This window comes from Dasypus novemcinctus, chromosome 9 (genome assembly GCF_030445035.2).
Source record: "Dasypus novemcinctus isolate mDasNov1 chromosome 9, mDasNov1.1.hap2, whole genome shotgun sequence".
In the NCBI taxonomy this organism is placed as follows: Eukaryota; Metazoa; Chordata; class Mammalia; order Cingulata; family Dasypodidae; genus Dasypus; species Dasypus novemcinctus.
In genome coordinates, this window is record NC_080681.1 from 122,211,234 (window position 1) to 122,236,283 (window position 25,050).

At 41.6% G+C, this 25,050-nt stretch overlaps 1 protein-coding gene across 2 annotated transcripts in view; it reads left to right on the forward strand.

The window, feature by feature from the left end:
- The window catches only part of MTOR (mechanistic target of rapamycin kinase), a 165,689-nt gene that overhangs the window by 11,711 nt on the left and 128,928 nt on the right, over positions 1–25,050 (forward strand). For both annotated transcript variants that reach the window (XM_058304419.2, XM_058304418.2), the window contains exons 7-20: positions 525–800; positions 881–989; positions 4,604–4,790; positions 5,777–5,905; positions 6,585–6,829; positions 8,060–8,275; positions 8,622–8,827; positions 10,184–10,306; positions 10,920–11,009; positions 11,866–11,958; positions 13,537–13,671; positions 13,926–14,055; positions 15,478–15,728; positions 24,022–24,108. In XM_058304419.2, the coding sequence (XP_058160402.1) occupies positions 525–800; positions 881–989; positions 4,604–4,790; positions 5,777–5,905; positions 6,585–6,829; positions 8,060–8,275; positions 8,622–8,827; positions 10,184–10,306; positions 10,920–11,009; positions 11,866–11,958; positions 13,537–13,671; positions 13,926–14,055; positions 15,478–15,728; positions 24,022–24,108 (2,277 nt within the window). The remainder of the gene's footprint in view (positions 1–524; positions 801–880; positions 990–4,603; positions 4,791–5,776; positions 5,906–6,584; positions 6,830–8,059; positions 8,276–8,621; positions 8,828–10,183; positions 10,307–10,919; positions 11,010–11,865; positions 11,959–13,536; positions 13,672–13,925; positions 14,056–15,477; positions 15,729–24,021; positions 24,109–25,050) is intronic.

Genomic DNA, 25,050 nt, shown 5'->3' on the forward strand with positions numbered 1-25,050 from the left:
TATATCCTCAATTTGGACTTTTGGGGGATGAATTGAGGAGCCCTTTGAAAAAGAAATCGTGAGGTCTCAGCCAGTCAGCTTATTCCATACCTCTTATGGAATTCTAGGAGTCTGAGAAAGTTCCTTGCCTCCATTGTTTCTCCCCAGAATATCCTTAACAAGATGCTGGCATGAGAGGCTGCCCATCACCTTCACTGCTGTGATCTCAGACGTCCTCTCGTCCCAGCCGTTTGTGCATCAGCTTTCCTAGACTAAGCAGGGAGATGGGAGGCAGGAACTCTGAGCGGCCAGCCCCCTGCCATTTCTTCTTTTTTCAGTAGGTGGTGCTCTTCTGTCTCAATCAAACCATGTCCCCTGCAAGGTTCCGGGGGAAACCATAATTCTAGAGATGAAGAGTGACCACCCTCTACTATGAAATAGTTGCATTTCAGGCTTGGACAAATCTCTTGCTCTGTAGACTTTACTAAGTCCAGGTGAATGCCACTCATAAATAAAGGTGTTTTTTTCTTCCTCCATATATGTAGCGTCTGAGGGAAGAAATGGAAGAAATCACACAGCAGCAACTGGTACATGACAAGTACTGCAAAGACCTCATGGGCTTTGGAACGAAACCTCGCCACATTACCCCGTTTACCAGTTTTCAAGCTGTACAGCCCCAGCAGTCAAATGCCTTGGTGGGGCTGCTGGGGTACACCTCCCATCAAGGCATCATGGGATTTGGGGCTTCCCCCAGCCCAGCTAAATCTACCCTAGTGGAGAGCCGGTGTTGCAGAGACTTGATGGAGGAGAAATTTGATCAGGTAACTGGTGAGAGACCCTCTTCTTCTCCTGGGCTCCAAACCTTACTTCCTCTACCAATCCTTTACCCTTCCTCTCTCAGGTGTGCCAGTGGGTGCTGAAATGTAGGAATAGCAAGAACTCACTGATTCAAATGACAATCCTTAATTTGCTGCCCCGCTTGGCTGCATTCCGACCTTCTGCCTTCACAGGTAAGGATGTCCATGCAAGACACATTACCCATCTACGTTTACACTTAAATGGAGAAGGGGTGATTTTAAAAATTACATTTGCTTCTCATTTGAAGCCAACTAAGTGATTATCCTCTGATCTTGTTGTCTCATGCCCACTTGCTGTGGTGTTTAGCTCCACTTTTCTGTTCATGTCCAAGGCAGCCGACACAGGAACCATATAAATATGTGGGCAAAGCAGCAATTCTCAGTCCAAACAAGTTCTCATGTTTGGAAGCCAACAAGCATGAATGGACTTAAAAGAGACTGAAGAAAGGGCGGCTTAGAGACTGCAGCAGCCTTTGTGGGGCAGGGAGGACTTGGAGACTGTCCTGCATCTGCCTGTGAGGTGGTCACTGGCCGCCTCCCCACTCACAGGAAGGAAGGAGCGACTGTTTCAGAGGCAGATTCCACTAGTGTCAGACTGTGGGATTTGCCATATTCCAGCCCTGTCCACAGCAGGCAGTGTGAATTCCTTCTAAAGTTGGCCCAACTCGGGTACTGGCTTCTCTGTGAGGCCTCCTGGGTTGTTCCAGCTGGAAATGTTCTTTTCCTCTTTCTCTATAGCCCTCAGCTGTGGAAAGACATCAGCCCCAGGGTGAATCCTGTGTCTGTTATTATTTTGAGGGTTTTTTATTTATTTATTCCCGCACCCCCTCCCCCGCCACTGCTTGCACTCACTGTCTGCTCTCTGTGTCCATTCAGTGTGCATTCTTCTATGTCTGCTTGTCTTTTTTTCTCATCTTCTCTTTAGGAGGCACCAGGAACCAATCCTGGGAGCTTCCGACATGGAAAAGAGGTACTAAATCTCCCAAACCACCTCACTCCCTGGTTTATTGTGTATATCGCTGTCTCTTCCCTGTTGTCTCTTTTTGTTGTATCATCTTGTTGCACCAGCTCTCTGTGCCACGCGGTCCAGCTTGCTTTTCACCAGGAGACCCCAGGAATCAAACCTGGTACCCTCCATAGGGTAGATGGGAGCCCGATTGCTTGAGACACATCTGCTTCCTGCTATGAGGTTTTGAACAGTTTATTTGACCTACCCAGGCCTCCGTGTCCTCACTTGTAAAATTAGAATAATGATCCCTGCCTCACAAGATGAATTGCATTAATGCCTAAGCACCTACTAAAGTGCCCAGCACAGAGTAAGTCCCAATAAAAGGAAACCATTATTACATTATTACTACCACCTACAACTGTTTCACATCCATTTTGGAAATAAGGTAGAGGTGAAAGTTAAGACAATACTATAGTTGCCTGTTCACATTGACGATGTACTTGTCTTAGCTCCCTGCTTGCTGAATGTGGAGACCCTATCTCCAACAACTCTTGGTACTTTACTCTGGCACAAAATGCCTGTGCTTTGTGAGCATTCAGTACCGAAGGAGAGCCAGGAACATAACTGCAAGGCCAGCCTGACCCTCAGCAGATGACATTCCCCAGCTCACACGCTCATTTCACGCGACACAGCCCAGCAGGATAACTAGCTGGTGAAGGGTTCAGTGGCTTATGTGTAAGAGGTAGAATGTATTAAGTAAGGATGAAGCAATTAGCCACATGAAATCATTGAACCACAGAGATATAATATAATGAAAATACCCATATTTTTTTCAGCTTACTTCCCGCTTACTACCCAGCAGTTTTTCTCCTTTTTAATTACCAGACTTGACCCTGTTCAGTAGAGCTTTAAATGATCTTGAGTTGAAAGTCTGTGGTTCAAAAGAAACTAATAACTAGGCCAAATGTGATCAAAGTCTGGCACGATGGAAGAGCAGTAACCCTAGTAAGCTCAAAAGGCTATCTTATAGCAGGCTACAAAGGCTTAGAGGGCCCCTAGCTTTATACTTTTGTGTGGGTTTTTGTTGTTTTATTAAGGAAAGTACTAAAATATGTAACTGAAATTCAGCCTGGGCAATCCCTATAAATATCCCATCGGGTAAGTGCCACTTGTTTAAAGCTTGCAGTTCGGAATTCATTGCTTGAGCTTCCTAATGATGTAAGCTTTTGGACTACCAGAATACTCGCCCTAAGGTTGGGTTGAAGCTTCTAACAAGGTCAGATTCCTAATCTCTTAGGGTGCTTAATCTAGGAAAGGAAATTAGACTCCTGATTCAAGCTCCTTTCATGCCGGAATTCTGACCCTTACATAAAGGCCTGGTTTTCCTTGTTGAGTGCTTTAATTTAGGGTTGTATACACTTGGGTCCTCTGCCTGTTTTTGTTTTTTTTTCCTAAAGATTTATTTTGTTTATTTCTCGCTCCTTCCCCCCCATTGTGTGTTCTTCTGCATTCACTTGTATTATCCAGCGGCACTGGGAAACTGCGTCTCTTTTGTTGTGTCATCTTGCTACGTCAGCTCTCCATGTGTGTGGCACCACTCCTGGGCAGGCTGCGCTTTTCCCGTGCTGGGCGGCTCAATGCAGGGTGCACTCCTTGGGCATGGGGCTCCCCTACACGGGGTACCCCTGCGTGGCACAGCACTCCTTGCATGTGGCAGCACTACACGTAGATCAGCTCACCTCATGGGTCAGGAGGACCTGGGTTTGAACCCTGGACCTCCCATATAGTAGGCGGACGCTCTATCAGTTGAACCATGTCCGCTTCCCTTCTACCTGTTTTCAAAGCATTCCTAATCTAAGCCACTATGGTTGTTTGACTGTAAGAGCTATAGGAGAAGACATTTCTTGTTAGAGTAAATGCAGTGATGTATCTCTACTTTTGGGAATCTAGTTTACTGTCTCCTAAATTGTGGTTCTGGTAACCCTCAACACCCCAACTTTCTAGTACTTAGGCTGTCTTGCCTTTTCTGTTACATGTGTGCTAATAGGCCCCAGATTTGAGGCCAGCATCAGTGGAGGAGAAGTAGAAGAGAAGCGATAGACAGGAAATCCTAGCCTTCTGAGGAGTAATAACCTTTAACTTACGTTGCCCAAGAACTACCTACCAATGCACATTGGCTTATATAAATGTAACGAAACTTTTCCAAACTACAGAACAAACCTTTTTCTATTAAACATACTTATAACAAAATCTCTCAATAATAGCAAAGTGATTTCCAGTACTAAGTTTACTGGAATGGACGTTTAGTATAAAAAGTATTTGATATTACTTTAAATTTCAAGATAATTTCAATGTAATAAAGTAATTTAGATGATCCTTTCTTTGTTTTCTTTTGTTTTTAAACAAGACTTATCATATATTTCTTAAACAAGAGCATGTACGCTTTCCCCCAAAAATGGAACACTATGGAGATCACTATGTGATACTGTTTTCGGGGACCTTTCAATTTTTTTTTTTTTAACTAAAGGAAAAGAATCTTATATTTCAAATATTTCCAAAATATTATTTGAGGAATGGTTATCAAATATACGTCTTTGGTTAGTACATCCTCTAAATTCTTCTTGACATCTTTTTAATTTTCTTTTTTTAGGAGGAGGAATTGAACCTGGGTCCTTGTACATGGGAAGCATGCGCTCAACCTCTGAGCTACACCTTCTCCCCTAACTTATTAAATTCACATGCTTTATAGGAAATCTGGCTGGTGATTTATAGACCATCCCTGACGTTAAGCAATGCACTTTGTCTTTTCTTTGCTCAGATACCCAGTACCTCCAAGATACCATGAACCATGTTCTAAGCTGTGTCAAGAAGGAAAAGGAGCGTACAGCAGCCTTCCAAGCCCTAGGGTTGCTTTCTGTGGCAGTGAGGTCTGAGTTTAAGGTCTATTTACCTCGTGTTCTGGACATTATCCGAGCAGCCCTGCCCCCGAAGGACTTTGCCCACAAGTAAGCATCTCTGTCATTTCATCTCCCACTCCATTTGTTTGGAGAGGAAGGATGCTCCATCCCAACTTCCATGGAGGATAAGCCCATTCTGTATATCATGAACCTTGAGGGAATAGTAAATCATATAAAGTATAGCCCTTTCTCAGATGAGTTTTAACTCTTCCAAAAGGAATGACCTATAGGTAAATATTTTGGGAGATTGGATACCTTGTGAACATGTTAGATGCCAGTGCTGTTTTCAATATTTTTTACTGGGACTCTCCTAGTTTCACTTGTCTCTAACTTTCAATGTGACTTAAAGAGAGGAATTGCGGGCTGGAAGTGAGGGGACCTAAAGGTCATCCTTTTCTTTATCACTAGAATTGGGTAAGTTACTCCCATTTCTTTAAACTTCCCAGTGAATACAATGAAGAGACAAACTCTCAGGAGTCTGCAAGATGGATAGGCCAAAGTGTCTTTCTCTAAGGCTCCATGTTAATTGGCTTTAGTCTTAGACTCGTATCTTTATATTTTGCTGTCTTAGTAATCAGAATTGTAAGTTAGTACTGGTGAGTTAGTAAGCCCTGCCCATTTAAAAACCCAGCATCATCATCATGAGAGACTTTTTTCCATAGGATGGCTGCACTGCACTTTACTTCCTGGTGAACACGTGGTTCAGTTTGCTTCCTAAATAAGTACCCTGGCCAGTATGGCACTAGCCCGACTGGTATGGCACTAGCCCAACCTTGTGAATTCTTGTGAATTCAGAAAAGGGGCCTCTTCCTCAAGACTTTACTGCCATCTGCTGGGTTGTTGTTATAAAAATAAACAAATACATAATGACTACGACATGAAGGGCACCCCCAGAATGGTGCAGTGGGCAACATGTACTCCCAAATGTGGTCGCCCTGCCTGGGTAACCTGTCCTCCTTGCCCCAGGGTGATCTGAGGTATGACATCATGAAAAGTTAGGATGTCTGAACTAGCCACTCTGTCTTTCTCTGCAGGAGGCAGAAGGCAATGCAGGTAGATGCCACCGTGTTCACCTGCATCAGCATGCTGGCTCGGGCAATGGGGCCAGGCATCCAGCAGGATATAAAGGAATTACTGGAGCCCATGCTGGCAGTGGGGCTGAGGTGGGTGTTCAGAAGCCTGAGTTTTTCCAGACTCAGCATGATGCTTGATCCCCAGTGTTCAGACTATGCTAAAAGAGAGAGGCATGGTTAAATTACATGTTAAACAGCAGGTCAGTTTTGAATCCTAGGTTTATCACTTGTTAGCTATGTGATTGTGGCTAAGTTACTTCTCTAAGCCTCAGTTTTCTCCTTTGAAAAGCAGCTACAATAGCAATTCTGTTTTGGGTTATTGTCAGGATTGAGAGAGTTCATGAAGTAGATACTCTTAGCACAGTGCCTTGCATATAGGAAGTGCTCAATAAATGCTCACAGCTATTGTTTATATTGCTGTTGGGCAAATTGTGTCAGCTCCCTACACTTCAGTTTTCTTCATTTATAAAATAAGGATGATGCCTTCAATCTGCTTCCCAGATTTTTTATCGAGTCTTCGGCAGTGGTACTGAAATATATCAAACAAGTTTTTCAGTGACAAAACCCAGAAATTTACAGATTGTTCTGAAATCTGAGGCCAGGATAAGAGAGTTGAGGATATTTACTCTGTTTTGTAGTAGGCTTTCTACTCTAAAGACCAAGCAGAATGGAGCCTGATGCAATTGCTGAACAAGAAGGGCTGTTTCTTCCCAGGAACAGGCCGAATGTCGTATGCTCAGCCCTGTTTGACTGGTTCCCTTCTCCTCAGCCCTGCCCTGACTGCTGTGCTCTATGATCTGAGCCGTCAGATCCCGCAGCTGAAGAAGGACATCCAGGACGGGCTCCTGAAGATGCTGTCCCTTGTCCTCATGCACAAACCCCTGCGGCACCCAGGCATGCCCAAGGGCCTGGCCCATCAGCTGGCTTCCCCGGGGCTCACGACCCTCCCTGAAGCCAGTGATGTGGGCAGCATCACTCTTGCCCTTCGAACTCTCGGCAGCTTTGAATTTGAAGGTAAGAAATTCAGGGCTTTTGCCAAGATAGCAAGCAATGATGGGAGCCTTGAGAAAGGAATGAGGGTGGCTGGCATCCCTGGGGCTTGCTGGGGGTACTGGAGGCAGAATAGCTGATTCTGTAGAAGTCTGTCCTTTCCAGATTCCTTCCAAAGATTGTTAATCCTTACCATTTGTTTCCTTGTATCATCCTGAGTTTGTGGAAAGTAAAAGTACACACTGATCCAAGGAAATAATGCTTCAGAGATGGAAAAGTCAAAAAGTGGATCCTTCTTGCCCTCCCAATCCCATGTAGCTGAGGTGGTATTTAACACTTCAGAATTTACAAGTAGGAACTTCTTGGGTGTTTCCATTCCTATGGAGTTATGATTTCCAAGAGTGATGTATTCAGTGGGTTTACTGAAATTCTGAGCCCCAGTAAATCCATATTAATACCTTTGGGAAAGGAGGCGGAGGTGGCTCAGGTGATTGGGCTTCTGCCTACCATATGGGAGGCCTGGGGTTCAATTCCCTGGGCCTCCTGGTGAAGGAAAGCTGGCCTGTGACACTGCCACCACGGAGAGCTGAGGGTCCATGCCTCTGCAGAGAGCTGACAGCAGACAGTGAGTGCAAAACAACAAGGGGCAGGGGAGATTAAAAAACAAAAATATATGTATACCTTAGGGAAATATGTTTCAGGAGAAAAAAGAGGCACATTTGAAATGTAAAATCATGTAGGTAGTATTAGTCAAAATTTCAGGGAGATGCGCAAGTTCAAAATGCCCAGATGTCCTGTCAGAAGACTTCAGGATCTGTGGTTTCCCTATTGTAGTTACTCCACTTAACACTAGATAATGGCCAGGGTTAAAACCTGCCCTAAACAGACTCTTTTCAGCATTTAAATCTGAAAACTAAAACAGACCTGATACATTTGTTCAAGAACTCTTTTACCCTCCAGTAATGTCAGGGTTTAGAGCAGAATAAAACAAAACTTACTTCTTTGAAGGGAATATAGAGTTAGCATAGGTAGCGTACCTTTGTTATGCCTCTGCTTATTCACCGTTCCTCTTCTGCCTTTTTGCCCATCCAAAGCCCATTATCCTTTTAAGAAAAGAGCTCTGGGTCAATATCTCAGTGATGAGTATCTTGTTGAAAATTGAATTAGTGGCCACAAATTTGAGATAGCAAGTTGCAGCCTTACCTGTCCAAAGTACCAGTGTTTATTCTGTTTTCTCTCCGCATTTGTATCCAGGTCACTCTCTGACCCAGTTTGTCCGCCACTGTGCGGATCATTTCCTGAATAGTGAGCACAAGGAGATCCGCATGGAAGCTGCCCGCACCTGTTCCCGCCTGCTCACACCTTCCATCCATCTCATCAGTGGCCATGCTCACGTTGTTAGCCAGACTGCAGTGCAAGTGGTGGCAGACGTGCTCAGCAAACTGCTCGTGGTTGGGATAACAGATCCTGGTAAAGCTTACAGACAGAAACAGTCTAGGGAAGTTTAGGAGTTTGGGCAGTTGAAAGTAGCCATTGTCACTACATGGCCACTCTAAATATCTTCAGCCTCAACCAAGCTGATATTCAACTGTTTCTCCACCAAGGTGTTAAGCTTGACTATTCTAGCCTGTTGGTGTAAGATAATCTTGTTTTTACCGTTGCTAGTGAGTATGTGGGGGAAAATGACAGAAGGTTGGATGAGAGTAAGGTATCTGGAATTCTCCCATTAGACTGATGGCAGTGAGGTGGTAACTGGGAAAGGACTGGAAAGGTGGAATAATTGAAGAGGTATGCAAAGGTTTACTTGTTCTTGCAGACCCTGATATCCGCTACTGTGTCTTGGCATCTCTGGATGAGCGCTTTGATGCACACCTGGCCCAGGCAGAGAACTTGCAGGCTCTGTTTGTGGCCCTGAACGACCAGGTGTTTGAGATCCGGGAGCTGGCCATCTGCACTGTGGGCCGACTCAGTAGCATGAACCCAGCCTTTGTCATGCCTTTTCTGCGCAAGATGCTCATCCAGGTAACTGGTGTTGACAGTCAACCTTAGAGGCATCTGCTATGCTTAGGGTCCTGCTGGGAGCTGGAAACATCAGTGAAAAGTTTGACTTGGTTCCTGTTCTCCTGAAGCTAACATTAAGCTATCACACTATTATAGTTTTCTGTTATTGGAGAATGTGAACATGTTGAATAATTTTCCAAGTACTGAACTTAGAAACTACAAAGTTAAAAGTAATTTTCTTGTTGTCTTTAAACTTTGATACGATTTTCCCAAAATGAATAGCACATTTCCATGATTTGGTAAGGGACACGCCCTAAATGTACTTCATCCTTTTCTCAGTGTTTTGGTCAGCAAGGTGGGTGTTGGTTATTATTAGGGTGCAGCAAGGTTGTCTAGCTCTGGAAGTGAATTTGGGGTTCTTTGATTTGGCCCAATACTGCTCCAGGTAGCTGTGCTCTCCACACTGGTGCAGTGCCTTGCGGTCAGCCATCTTGTCTTGCTGCTCCAGGGCTGTTCTTCGTATCTCTTCTCTATCCCCTCTCGCTGTCATCTGCTGCACCTGGAGGAAAAACAGGCTGCCAAAGCAATCCAAAAAATCAGGGTGATTAGATCAGTAACCAAACACTAAGTGTAACTTTAAATTGTAGACTCCCTCCTCTGGGTAGCTGAGTTAACATGGGCTTTGTGACAGTCATTTTGCTTACTTCTCAGAGATTTCCTCGTAACAACTTCAGCTATCCAGAAGTCTGTCTGTATTGTCTATGTTCTGAAGTCTGTATTGTCACCATGAGCCTGATGTGCTGACTTGTTGGTGTGTTGAGGATGTCAGAACAAGCAGGTTATCCCTTTTCGTTAAGATCCAAGGAGATCCTGTTGATACAGCCCTTAATTATTTGGGTTTATCTAGATGTGTCCAAAACAGCTACTGCATATCAGTATTTCTTTCAACACCTTAGCTGTTCTAACTGTTCTCTCATTTCTCTGTCATTATTTGTAGGCCCTCTTTGAGATTTCCTTTGGGACAAAGGTTTTTCTTCCAGAGAGCCCTTTCCTCATTCTTCAGTTCTGCAGAAACCCTACTCATATTTATCCCTCTTGATTTTCTGTCTTCCAACCGTGTGTGCTACACTGTTAAAAGTTATGTTTGAGAGAGGACTGTGGGGTCTCGGGGGTGTGGTGATAGAAAGAGAAGGGGCTGGTTTGAAACAGTTTTTTTTCCAGTCACAATTGTCCTTTGCTTGTGGAGTATCTAGCAGCTTCTTGATCTGCAGTTGAGTCCTGGTTCTTTCCCCCAGCTCCCAGCCACATTTGCTCTCTGACACACAGTCCCTCTCTAGAATTTCCTCCATCATAATGAGCCTTTCTTCCTCTCTACAGATTTTGACAGAGCTGGAGCACAGTGGCATAGGAAGAATCAAAGAGCAGAGTGCCCGCATGCTGGGTCATCTGGTCTCCAATGCCCCCCGACTCATCCGCCCTTACATGGAGCCCATTCTCAAGGTAACACACAGCAGACAGCGACTGGCACTTTATCTTGGAATTGTCTTGTTAGCTTATTTGGGAAAATGGGAGTGTTCAGGGCTCACTGGTACACTGAACAGAGTGGATCATTTCTCAGGTCCGCACTGAGAGACAAGGGCCACCACAGTCACTTTCAATTAAAGAAAGCTAAGAGTCTCACCAGCTGCAGGAAAGTGCTCCACTTAAAAAGGATAAGATATGATGCTTAAAGCACATCATCAAATGTGCTTGGAAAGAAGTAGGTGGATAGTGGTATAAAATAGCTTCTCCAAAGTGAAGAAGATATGAGCCTTAATTGTGAATGCATTAGAATCATGGGAAGTCTTCTATAACATATGTGAATGTGGGTAAATGATCATATGGATATCGTTTAGAGGAGGCGTGGAAATGTTAAATTATGATACTCCCCAGACTTGTGCTCAGTATGGGGAAAAGTTTGAGAAACCATATTCCAGAGAAACCTTGGATTCATAAAGCCTAGAAGTAATTTTTATATGACTGAGATGGTCTCTTGGGTAAATTTTACTTATTAAAAGAAAAGTTTCTACGGGATTGTAATCTGCACTCATTTTCTCCTCCCTTCTTTCCATAGGCTTTAATTTTGAAACTGAAAGATCCAGACCCTGATCCAAACCCAGGTGTGATCAATAATGTCTTGGCTACGATAGGAGAATTGGCTCAGGTACAGAAATAGCTACTTTTTCCAAAGGGTTGGAAGAATACTATTTAATCTCTAAGAAAGTCAAAATAACTCTTTTTTTTTTAAAAGATTTATTTATTTATTTAATCCCCCCCCCCTCCCCTGGTTGTCTGTTCTTGGTGTCTATTTGCTGCGTCTTGTTTCTTTGTCCACTTCTGTTGTCGTCAGCGGCACGGGAAGTGTGGGCGGCGCCATTCCTGGGCAGGCTGCACTTTCTTTTCACGCTGGGAGGCTTTCCTCATGGGCGCACCCCTTGCGGGTGGGGCTCCCCCACGCGGGGGACACCCTTGCGTGGCACGGCAGTCCTTGCGCGCATCAGCACTGCGCATGGCCAGCTCCACACGGGTCAAGGAGGCCCGGGGTTTGAACCGCGGACTTCCCATATGGTAGACGGACACCCTAACCACTGGGCCAAAGTCCGTTTCCCCAAAATAACTCTTAATATCATACTTTTTTTTTTTTCTAGGAGGTACGGGGGATTGAACCCAGGACCTCATACATGGGAAGCAGGCACTCAACCACTGAGCTATGTCCGTTCCTCAATGAGAGTTGTTTTTTTCATTTGTTTGTTTGTTTTGTTTTGATTTTGGGAGGTACCAGAGATCAAACCTGAGACCTCATACATAGGAAGCAGGAACTCAACCACTTGAGCTATATCTGCACTGAATATCATAATTTTTAATCTCTATCTACAATGCTCTTTTTTTTTAACTTTTTATTTTGAAATACCTTAAAATTTACAGGGCAGTTACAAAAGTAATACAAACCCCATACAGAAAATTCCAACCTACACTTATCCACTCCACCCCCCCATACAACCCTCTTTTTCATTTTGTAGGTTAGTGGCCTGGAAATGAGGAAATGGGTCGATGAACTTTTTATTATCATCATGGACATGCTTCAAGACTCCTCTCTGTTGGCCAAAAGGCAGGTGAGTACCACTGCCTCCTGACTGATCAGGACAGACCCCAGGAGGCCAAGCACTTTGTCTCTTAAATCATCCTTGGGGTCCCTAGCCAGTGCCCAATGCAGAACCTGGCATGTAGTTGGTGCTCAGAACTATTTATTGAGTGAACCAAAAGAAGAAAGACTTAGACTCAGAATTAGCTGTCATTCTGACCCAGTGTCACTTTCAGTATGTATCAGGACTGACTAGGGCCATTTCTTCTCTACAAAAGAAAATGCAGGTCATCTGTAAGAGCCCCAGCTTGAGAGGGCACAGACATGTTGAGAAAGTCTTAGCCACAGAACGTGGAGGCAAGCAGAGCTTCAGCTCATCTTCCCCTAGCCCTGGTGTCACTTTTTTTCTTTAAAGATTTATTTATTTCTCTCCCCTTCCCCCCCCCACCCCCAGTTGTCTGCTCTCTCTGTCCATTCGCTGTGTGTTCTTCTGTGACCACTTCTATCCTTATCAACGGCAACGGGAATCTGTGTTTCTTTTTGTTGCGTCATCTTGTTGTGTCAGCTCTCCGTGTGTGTGGCGCCATTCTTGGGCAGGCTGCACTTTCTTTCGCGCTGGGCAGCTCTCCTTACGGGGCGCACTCCTTGCACTTGGGGCTCTCCTACACAGGGGACACCCTGCATGGCATGGCACTCCTTGAGCGCATCAGCACTGTGCATGGGCCAGCTCCACACGGGTCAAGGAGGCCTGGGGTTTGAACCCTGGACCTCCCATGTGGTAGGCAGATGCCCTATCCATTGGGCTAAGTCCGCTTCCCCCTGGTGTCACTTTGATCCTCTGAGGTCATTAGGTTACTAGACCAAAATTAAGAACAGTCAATTTCTTTCTGAATCAGATTTCTCCTGTTAATCATTAGGGATATGGAAGGACCATGTATTTCCTTTAAGAAATGTGAGAATATTCTTTATTTTTTGATCTAGTGATTGTAGATTTGTGCTTGACCAGCCTTGTTTTTTATGCCTTAACTGGAGATTTCTGGCCATGATTAATGTCTTTACTGGAAATCTCTTTTCCTTTTAGTATCCTCTAACACTTTAATACTCTGATTTATTTTATTTTATGTTTTTAAAAAAGACTTTTATTTCTCCCCCCTTCCCCCCCAGTTGTCTGCTCTCTCTTTCCATTCGCTATATGTTCTTCTGTGTCCGCTTGTATTCTCATCAGGCGGCACTGGGAATCTGTTTCTCTTTTTGTTGCATCATCTTGCTGCGTCAGCTCTCCGTTTGTGTCGTGTCACTCCTGGGTGGGCTGCAGTTTTGCACGGGGCAGCTCTCCTTGCACAGGGCCACTCCTTGCCTGGGGGGCACCCTTACACGGGGGCATCCCTGCATGAGCCAGCACTCCTTGTGCGTGGCAACACTGCATGTGGGCCAGTTCACACGAGCCAGGAAGCCCTGGGTATCGAACCGTTGGACCTCCTATATGGTAGGCTGATGACGTGTTGAGCCACATCCGCTTCCCTAATGCTATAATTTAATGAAGAGTACAAACAGGGTTTTCTTTTTTCTTTCACTGGCTCAACAAACCATGTGATCTTTTGCCTGACAGGTGGCCCTGTGGACCCTGGGACAGTTGGTGGCTAGCACTGGCTATGTGGTGGAGCCCTATAGGAAGTACCCCACTTTGCTTGAGGTGCTGCTGAATTTTCTGAAGACTGAGCAGAATCAGGGTACACGGAGAGAGGTAGGGAACATGGTAAACTCAGTCTTTAAAGATTTACTTGGAGAATGGAAAGAGGGGGTAGGTTGTGGCATTAATATGCTCTGAAGAATTGATCAGTCTTCCTTCCCCTCTCCCTTTTTTGTTCATGTAGCTGGTCATCCAGGTATGAATTGTATATTATAGAACACATATTATAAGAGGATTATCCTTGAAACTGGTTGTGATCAGGTGTTATAATTAATGGTTTCGTTTTTCCCCTCCCCTTTCCCACCCAGGCTATCCGCGTGTTAGGGCTTTTGGGGGCATTGGATCCCTACAAGCACAAAGTGAACATTGGTATGATTGACCAGTCCCGGGATGCTTCTGCTGTCAGCCTGTCAGAATCCAAATCAAGTCAGGATTCCTGTAAGTTGAGGAAAACTTTAAGAAACCTGCTAAGTTCCTGAATCATGAAACCTTTGCTGACCATGTTTAAAAGAGACATGGGCTGGATAATGATGAAATTATAGGACATTGGCTCCCTTAGCAACTTTTGAATGAAAAATTAATAGTTTTCTCTTGAACCACATCAGTAATACTGCTTCTCAGTATGGCAAGAGTCCTCACATCTGTCCAGATTCTTTATCAAGGATGAACAGACTTAATCTATATTCACTTCTTTGGTGCTAGTAAGAGATACAAAGAATAACCCCATCATTCATCTCTGCTTTGCTACATTCCTTTTATTTGTTTGTTTGCTTATTTATTTTTTGTTTGCTTAGTTTTATCCCTAAAGCACCCAAGGAAGAAGAGGATAGATTTTATTTTTCCTGTTTTAATTGATAGGGAAGTCTGAGGTAATATGATCCCATCTACAGAGTTTAGAAGTAACTTTTATTTTCAAGACAAGGGTCAGAGACAGAAAAACTAGTAGCAATCAGCAACCCAGGGCTCTTTTTTCCATCAAGTGGTCTGGCCCTAGTGCCCCATTACCTTTTGACAAGTAACCTAAGAGATCAGGGTACGGTGTGGGGGTGCAGGAGAGTTTTCCAAACTTAACCACTGTCCATCTGTGCAAACTAGTTTTTCAGAGGGGCAGGCCTATTTTGGAAATTGTGGAAGTTTGAAGACCAAACTATCCAAGTAAAATGTTATTTTCACAAAATAAAATCGTTGTTTCTAAGCTCTGTAGATGAGATTAAATGGCTTCTGATTTCCTCTTGCTTTTGTCTGTCAGAGAAGGGTGCCTGTGGTATTATCCTAGCAGGCTGTCAAGAGCAGGACCCAAGCCCCGGCCCTCCAGGTGTTCTTCCTGTATTCAGCACCAGGTCCAGGCCTGTCTCTGGACCTCCTCTGGTTCTTGTGCTCCTGACTGCATTCTCAATAACCCAGCCAGCGGCCATGAGATCCTTGTTCAGGTCAGGGAGCCTCTGCCCAATAACTTGTCTGAATGCCCATCAGGACCAAGCAGCTACTGAACAGATGTTTGCCTAATTTAATTCCCTTTACTTTCATTTGGGGTAATAATTATTTTTTTATTAATGGTTTCATTTACAGAGTTGTGAGTTATAATGGTGAAAAGCTAAGTTAACATAGCAGTTTAAACAAAACCCATTCTGTACTGTTTGAGGCTTTTGTGGTTTGGGTAATAGGGAAGCCACAAACCTTTTAGTCCTTGATGGTGAGACCAAATATACCCCATGTTCCCAATGATGTTAGAACATACCAGGAAGAAAGATAAGAATGCTTACGTCTGTCAGGAGGTTTCTGCTTGTCATTAACCATGTTCTGCCTAAAGTCAGAGTAGGGTTATGCATACCTCATGAACTCTCCCTGTTGTGTTCCTAGCTGACTACAGCACCAGTGAGATGCTGGTCAACATGGGAAACCTGCCTCTGGACGAGTTCTACCCCGCTGTCTCCATGGTGGCCCTGATGCGGATCTTCCGAGACCAGTCCCTCTCCCACCATCACACCATGGTTGTCCAGGCCATCACCTTCATCTTCAAGTCCCTGGGGCTCAAGTGTGTGCAGTTCCTGCCCCAGGTCATGCCCACATTCCTTAATGTAATTCGGGTCTGTGACGGGGCCATTCGCGAAGTAAGTAGCTAAACCTTGTTCCTCTGAGCTCTGCTCCGTACACAATCAGGTGATTCATCTGTGCCTCCTCTTCCTGATCATGTGTTCTGCTTGCTCCTGAGCCTAATCCCTTTCTTCCACATCTGTTCTTATACTTAAGTGTACAGGTTTCATCAGCTTAATCGAATTTCCTGCCTTTTCCCTTCAATATGCCTAAACGATGAATGCCCTGGTGGGGATGGAAAGCACTGTTAATCTTACTAATCAGAAGTTCAATCCAATTGTCTGAGAAAGTCCACGTCTGAATTTCTGATTGCTTCTGCATGAATAGATTTAAACAGACATTTCTAGTAAGAATACGACATAGATGAAGTTGCATACTTCTTTCTGCATCTCACAATGTCAGTTTGTCCCATTATTGTCAATGCTAAATTTGAGCAGGTTGTTAAATTGTTACCCACCAGATCTCTGTAAAGTTAGCTTTTTCCTTTGTCATTAAGAAGTCATCTGTGGGGTAATACTTGAAGGCCGTGTGACTGTCCTACTTCCCATTTCCTTTTCACACAATGATTTTAGCATCCATTGACGATCTTTGCCTGGATTATCATATTGGTAGTTGCAAAATGACAGCTTTTTATTTCTGTCACTCATTCTTCTTTTATTAACTGGCATTTTTCTGTAAAGAGCTTTTCCCTTTATTTGTCCTCTTTCTTGCCCCCTTTCTTTTTTTGAGTATCATTGTGGATTTATGGGTTTTTTTAAATTCATTGTGTTATGATTCACTGCCATCTTTAACTTCTTTTAATTTTATATGTGGAAATACTTTCAAACTTACCAAAAAATTGCAGGAATAAGAATAATACAAAGAACATTCATATACTATTTACTCAGATTCATCTTTTGTTAACAAATCACCCCATTTGCTTCATCATTTGCTCTTTTTCTCTGTGTACGATATATGTACATATACATATAAAATATTTTTTTGCTGAACTCTCTGAGAGTAAGTTGCATACATCATGGCCCTCTACCCATAAATACTTCAGTGTGTATTTCCTAAGATTAGGGATGTTCTCTTACATAACCACAGAATAGTTATCAAACTCAGAAAATTTAACACATGGATATGAAATTTTAATCCACTGTCTGTATTCTGATTTTGCCAGTTGATCCAATAATGCCCTATAAGCATTCTTTATCCGCTGGTTCAGACTCCAATTTAGAATTAGGTGGTGTTATATCTTTCTACTCAAACTGTGCCCTATTTAGCCTGTGGGAACACCTTCAAATTGTCTCTTCTGTCCTTTTGACATACCCTATGAGTCTCTGAGCACACCTTTCCTTTCTGACGAAGATGTTCCCAGCCTCATCTTATGTTTTCCTTACCCCAGACCTGGAATTTCTCAAGGAGGCTTGATTCCTTTTAGTGGGGAAAGGTGTTTAGAGACCAAGATCTGGGTAGTAGGTAAAATCATTTGACCGATGTTATTTTTCTAGATCCTTCCAGTGGGAAAACTAGGAAAAAGCATTTTAAAAATTAATAATGAATTCATACTGATCTTCCAATTCAAATCCGTTATCACAGGCTTCTTCCTCACTGCCTCACAGTCCATATTTGTATCTCTGCTCTCCTGTAGTGGGAGCCCTGGATCCCACCAACACATTTACTCATTTGCTCTAAACCACACAGAACCCACAAAGTGTTTCCAGGATTACTCATACTATCACCACCAACAAACCTACTCTTTTTTTTTTTTTCAAGATTTATTTTTATTTATTTATCCCCCACCCTTCGTTGTTTGTGGTCACTGTCTGCTCTCTGTGTCCATTTGCTGCATGCTCTCTGTGTCTGCTCATCTTCTCTTTAGGAGGCACCGGGAACTGAACCTGGGACCTCCCATGTGGAAGGGAGGCGCTCAGTCACCCGAGCCACCTCAGCTCCCTGGTCTGTTGCATCTCTCGTTGTCTTTCCTCTTTGTGTCTTTTTTGTTGCATCACCTTATTGCATCAGCTTGCCACACCTGCCTGCCACACCAGCTTGCCTTCTCTTCTAGGAGGTACTGGGACCCGAACCCGGGACCTCCCATGTAGTAGATGGAAGCCCAATCATTTGAACTACATCTACTTCCCAAACCTACTCTTCTTAGATTATATTCCACTAGTAGTGTATGGTTAGAGTACAGGGCTTAAAAGATACCAGAATTATTTTTCTGTCTTTGGTCAGAGTATCAGTTTGATACACATTTATATCTTTTTAGAAATTGCCTTTTCTACTTCATATCTGGAGTATAGAAGTCCAATTTCTTATTTTTTTTCCTTTATTTTAAAAAGAGCTTTAGATTACATAAATATTACATTGAAAATATAGGGGATTCCCTTATACCCACCCTTCCCCCTTCCACACTTTCCCCCATTACAACATCTTTCATTAGTATGGTACGTTTGTTAGAATTGATGAACACATATTGAAGTGTTGCTACTAGCATGGTCTGTAATTTACATTATGGTTTACACCACCCAATTATAGTTTTTGACAAAATGCTTAAGAGCTTGTATTCGTCATTGCAATAGCATGCAGAACAGTTCCACTGTCCCAGAAATGCCCCATGTTATACCTATTCTTCTCTCTCCCTCCCCTTGGAACCTGTGCTGAGTCACTGTCTTTATATCAATGTTACAGGTTCTTCCATTACTAGAAAAGTCTGCTTATGTACTAATTCTAATAATTACCTGTCAATGTTTTCAGGTTTTCATTCCAGATAATCACATACTCTGAAAAGAAAAAAAAAATATGCTTTTTCTTGTTTTAATTTATAAGCCATTAATTACTTATCCTTAACTGTATTCCTAGGACCTCCACTACAGTGTTGTTTGGACTTAGTGATAGTGAAGATCTTTTAATTTTGTTCCTAATTTTAATGGTATTGTCGTTAATATTTCACCTTTAAATATAATTCTTACTCTAGGTTTTGGTGGGTAGCTTTTTAAAGGTATAAAAATTCCCTTATAGCCCTAATTTGTTAAAAAGATTTTATTGTGAATGGGTATTGAATTTTTCAAATGCTTTTTCTTTTCATTGTGATGATCATTTGGTTTTTCTCTATTTTGAATTACATTGATATATATTCTAATGCTGAAACATCCTTGCATTCTTATGTTAAAACCACCTTGGTCATGATGTATTTTTTTAATACATTGACTTTATATCTAGTATTTAATTTAGGGTTTTTGCATCTATGTTATTAAATGGAATTAGTCTATGACTTAACTACAGGTTCAAAAATCTGTTCAGCTTTTTGTTTCTTCTTGAGACAATTTTGATCACATTTTTCTAGGAAATTATTCATTTTATCTAAATGATAAAATTTATTGGCATGAAGTTGTCTATATTATTCTTTTATTTATTTTTTAAAAAACCTTTTTGTGAGAAATTTGTCCTCAGCATTTTTCTTTTTCAAACAAACCAACTTGCCACTGTTGATGTTTTCTATTATGTCTTTGTTTCCTATTTCAGTAATTTGCCCTTTTCTTTACTATTACTTTCAATTTCTTTTCTTCTACTTTTTAATTTCTTCTGTTGGAATTTTGACTCATTAATCATCAATCTTTCCTCTTTTCTAATGTGATCTGTTAAGGCTACAAATCACTTCATAAGTGTTGCTATCTGCATTCCAAAATGTTTTTTTAAAGCAAATCAGTTTTATTGATACATATTAATAAAGCATATACCAAAATGTTTTAGTTATTGAGATATAATCCACATACCATAGAACTCCCCCTTTAAAGTGTAAAATTCAGTGGTTTTTACTTCATTTATAGAGTTGTGCAACTATTACCATACTCTTAATTTTAAAAAATTTCTGTCACCTCAAAAGGAAACCTCATGCCCCTTTAATCATTCCCATTCATATGTCAACTATAGGCAACCACTAATCTACTTTGTGTCTCTATTTAGTTGCCTTTTCTGGACATTACACATAAATAGAATCATACACTGTATGGTCTTTTGTGTCTGGCTTTTTTCCCTTAACAAAATTTTGTAGCATGTATCAGTAGTTCATTTCTTTTCATTGCTGAATAATGATACAGTATTTTCATTATTGTTCAGAAATAAGTATTTCTGTTTCTATGATTTCTTCTTTCATCCTTAAGTTAATTAGAAGTACTTTAATTTGCAAACTTACAGGGTTTTTAGATTTTGCTTTTTGATGTTGATTTCTAACTTGTGTTGTGTTTACATGTCTTTGTTATTTATAGTTCAGACTGCCAGAACTAGTACTTGATTGATTTTCATAAATGTGCCCTCTGTGCTTGGGAATAGTGTATATTTGCTAATGTTATGCACAAGTTTTCATATATGTTATTAGGTTGAGCTTGTTACTACTATGTTCAAATCTTCTGTATTCTTGTTAATTTTTTGCTTGCTCAATCTTTCAGTTACTATGACAGGTGAGTTAAAAATCACCCTTTACCATGGCAGATTTATTAATTTCTCTTAGTTTCGTCAATTCTGTTTTACATACTTTTGAGGTTATGTTAATAATATACGCCTTTATAAGTGTGTACAAATTTTAAAATCACAATCTTCCCTGGTGGATTGAATCTTTTGTCATTTTGCAGTGACCCTTTTTATTTTTAGTAATGCCTTAAATTGATTTTGCCTAATACTGATAACAGTTACACCAACACTTTAGAGGAAAATGTGTCTTTCCCTATCCTTTACTTTTAATGGTTTCATACTTTTATTTTAGATAGGTCTCAGTGATGTGGATTTCTTTTTCTTACCCTGTTTGAGATTTGTTGAGCTTCCTCACTCTGAGAATTTTTTTAAATCAATTCTTGAGAACTTTTCATCTGTCTTTCTGAATATTGCCCTTCTACCCTTCTGTTTTCTTTCAGAATTCCAATTAGATAGGTTAGAACTTCTCATTCTATCTTTAATGTCTCCTAGGTTCTCTTCCCTATTTTTCATCTTTGTTTCTCAGAGATGCATTCTGGTTATTTTTTTACATTCATTTCCTTTTCACTAATTTTTCAACTATGTCTTTTTTACCTGTCATTGAGTTTTTAGTTTCAGTTGCATGTTTTATTTCTTAAAGTTATGTCGTTCATTCAAACTTGCCTGTTATTTTTTGATGGTATCCTTATTCATAGTTTTTATTTCCACTTTTATTTCTTTAAGCATTTTAAACAAATTTATTTTATATTACTTATCCTTTAATTCCAATATATATATAAAATCCTTGATGGGTCTAATTCTTTTGTTTATTGTCCCTTCTGAGTCACACTTGCAGTGGTATGGTTCCTAATGGTTTTTTGTTGTTGTTTGTTTTATATTGTTTTTATTTTATTTTAAGATTTATTTAAAAAAATTTTTTATTCCCCCATCCCCTTGTGGTTTATGCTTACTGTCTGCTGTCTATCCATTTGCTGTGTGCTCTCTGTGTCTGCTCGTCTTCTCTTAGGAGGCACTGGGAACCGAACCTGGGACCTCCCATGTGGGAGAGAGGAGCTCAGTTGCTTGAACCACCTCAGTTTCCTACTTTTTTGTGTCTCTCATTGTCCTGTGTCTCTTTGTTGCATCAGCTTGCTGCACCCACCTGTCCTGTTTGCTTTCTCCCTTTCGTCCTCTCTAGGAGGCACTGGGAACCTAACCCAGGACCTCCCATATGGTAGGCGGGAGCTCAGTTGATTGAGCCACATCTCCTTTCCTGTTTTGTTTCTTAGACTGTGTAAGCTAGACCTTACCTGTTAGAGTATTAGAAAATCTGCTATGAAATTGCATCCCTACAGAGAGGATTTCCTTTTGCTTCTGCTGGGTGATCCAGTGTATTTTCAGCCCAAGAAAGCTTTAAATTAATTTCTTGGCTTAGAGTTTCTCAGGCCATAGAGACAGTTAAAATAAACCCTTTGGGAAACAGATGTGGTTTAAGCATTTGGGCTCCCGTCTACCATATAGGAGGTCCAAGGTTCAATACCTTGGGCCTCCTGGTGAAGGCAAGCTGGCCCACATGGCAAGCTGGCCCACGCAGAGTACTGGCCTGCACGGAGTGCTGGCCTGTATGGAGTGCTGGCCCATGAAGCCAGCTGACCCAGGCGGAGAGCTGCCACAAGATGACACAACAAAAAGGGACATAGAGGAGAGACTGCAAGAGATGCAACAGACCAGGAAGCTGAGGTGGAGCAAGAGATTGAGCGCCTCTCTCCCTCTCTGGAGGGTCCCAGGATCTGTTACCAGAGCTGCCTAATGAGAATACAAGCAGGCACAGAAGAACACACAATGAATGGACACAGCAGACAAACTGGGGTGGGGGTGGGGATAAATAAACAAATCTTTTAAAAAGTAAAAAAAAATAAACTCTTTAACCCTATGCGGATAGAAGTAGGCCTGAGATTATATACTTTTTTAAAATCACCATTCCTTTTAAGATGTAGCCACGTGAAAGTCTGTCTCTATGTAAGAAGTTTCAGGTCTAATAACAATGTTGGTTATGTTTTGTGCATTATTTTTAGTTTTTTCATAGTAGGAAGTTTTGTTAGAATATCTAGTTTCAGGAGCAAAACTGTGTGTTCTTTTAGTATATTAACGCTCAGAGGAAAAAAGAGAGAGCTTTAAGGGAGAAAGAAATGAGTTAGCCACTTGAGCTATTCATACATGAATGAAGCGCTTGCCTATCTCTCCATTCAATTGCCAGGCCTTATGAATTGGCCACGAGAGAGGCCACGCTAATAGTGCCTGATGAAAGGATGGCAAGGATTAGGTGACTTTTTCCTCCTTTTGCTTTGTAATTTTCCCCAACCTCTCTGCCCTCCCCAAAGACCTGCTTTTTCCTCCAGCCCAGACTTTTTACCTTCTCTCAGGATTTACATAACAAAAATTCAGCCAAAGAATGATATATTTAGAGTTTCACGTTCCTTGATCTCTGTAATATACTTTTATAAAAGAGGCCATTTCACAAAATCTGTCAGCAGTGATTCTTCTATGAGGAAGGACGTAGGAGATAGGTAGGGATATCTCTCCTGAGTCATATCTGTGCCATGTGGTATCCAGGTTTTTAGGAGCCTTGGTGTCCCTGTTAGGGAATTAGTCCAAACTCTCTTTTCAGCCCAGTTGTATGTCATATCAACCTTACCTCTTGAGGTAATGAGTACTATGAGTCATTCACTATTTTCAACAATACTTTTTATTATCCCCAGCTTACCCAAGTTTAAAAATGTGGATGGGGCCTAAAAATATGTATGTTCATCTCTAAACTATCCTAGTTAATAGAGAGAAGTGAAAGAATAGAGGTTTATAAAAAGTCTTTTATTTTACTTTGCAATGTGATTTACTAAATAATGACGGATAGCACTATCTAAAGATCATAACAAAAGAAAAACTACACCCTGAAGATACGTCTTTAACCTGGAAAGTAATTGGGATTTCCCATCTAGCCCCGTTAGCCAAGTCTTCCATCTGCCCTACAGTTACAGGATTTAACCTAAATTGAATTTCTTATCCCATCCCTCTCCCAAGTTTGCTTACAATTTTGGCTCATAATTTCTTAGAGATATAGTTAATTAACTAATTGTTTTATTTTGCTTTTCGTTTTGTTTTTAAAAGGAATCTCAAACCTCCAAAAAGTAATATTTAATGATACTAATAAAAGAGGAAACTGTACTGTTATTAAAAGTTGAAAAGTGAGATTGCTATAAATGAGCTTCAATAACCAGCATAAAGAGTTAGCTATATTTATTTTAGAAAGTAAGTGCTAATAATTTAAGGAAGAATAAACGAAATATTTGCAGTTGGTTAAAAATTCAGTGTCCATTTTTAAGTCCTTAGTGATTCCAGAAATCCTTTAAAGTCCTGTGAATAATGGGAAGCATTTGATAATAGCTGACATTTATTAAGCACTTAAAGGAGTCATATCCCTCTTCTAGTGCTTTAAGTGTATTATCCCATTTAATCCCTGCAAGTCTGTGAGATGTTTATAAGTAGTATCATCTCCATTTTCCTGATGAAGAGGCTGAGCAGAGATGTTAAATGAAGGTCACAAAGCCAGTTGGCAGTCAACAGAGCTGCTCAAACCGACCTGCCTGGCTCCAGAACCCCTGCTAACTGTTTACGGGGCCCATCCAGCATGGAAAGCCAATGCCAGATGTTTTTAACCTCCACCACCATCAGCACCACAGGCTTTAAATATGATTCTTTGACATATTCTCAGTAGTGGGAGTGGTGCAGAAACTGTTATCTTTATTCACATGGGCTTAAGATAAGCCTGGGAGCTCCACATCCTTCATGGTGCCAACTTTCTGACCTCTTCTGTTTCAGTTCCTGTTCCAGCAGCTGGGAATGTTGGTGTCCTTTGTGAAGAGCCACATCAGACCTTATATGGATGAAATAGTCACCCTCATGAGAGTGAGTACAGGTTTTGGGATGTCCATTGGTATTTGGTTCAAGGACACTCAGAAGCAAGTTTGAATAACCTGGACATTTTTTTCATGGATCAGTGTAAAGTTTTTACAATTCAGATATTTTTAAAATGGAGTAGGTATCCCACTGAATTAGGAAAGTGAATGGGGTGGTTGCTCCAGTCTCCCATGTACAAGAGTATGAGGTGGTGTGATGTCCAAAAAAGAATCCTGAAATAACTGTTCTGCCAGAAATAGGTTTTTGATTTATTTGCCTAACACACAACAAAGCAGTTTAACTTGGATATTACTAAAGCACTGTCCTTTACTGCCCATAAAAACATGACCCTAAGATGACCTTCAATGTTGGGTTTCCTAGGGCTTTTAAGTACAGTGGGCTACTGCAGGCAGTGAGAAGATGCTGTTCTACCTTCCTACTTTCAAAAGTATAAATGTTGCCTTAGTACAGTGGTGCAGGAAAAAAAGCTCACTTCCTGTGGTTTGAGAACCTGCATTCAGCAGGTGCTGGAGGGCTCTCTGTTGAAGGCAAGAGCATTTTTCTGTTTGGGAGAAAGCCTGCTTCCTACTGTTTGAAATGTCTCTTTTGGAAAGGTGCTTTGCAGAGGGTGCTGTGTCTTCAAGGAGTTGGAATATGACTTCTGTAAAATCAAAATGGCTAGCTTAAAGAATGTAACTTCCTAGTAGCTGGATCGCAGAACTGAAAAGGTCATACATATATAAACAGTTAAAAGATTCTCTCTTCCCTGCCTCCTGCCACAGAGGCCTCTGTAGAAGGAACTTTTAGGCAGAATGCAACAGAGCTCAGTGGATGCTAATGGGGAGACAGGGGCCAGGGAGGAGAGCAGTGGACCTGTGGTATAAAGCTGAAGTAATCTATGACTTACTCCCCCAACAAAGATTTACAAAGAACATAGAGGTGTTTGTTGTT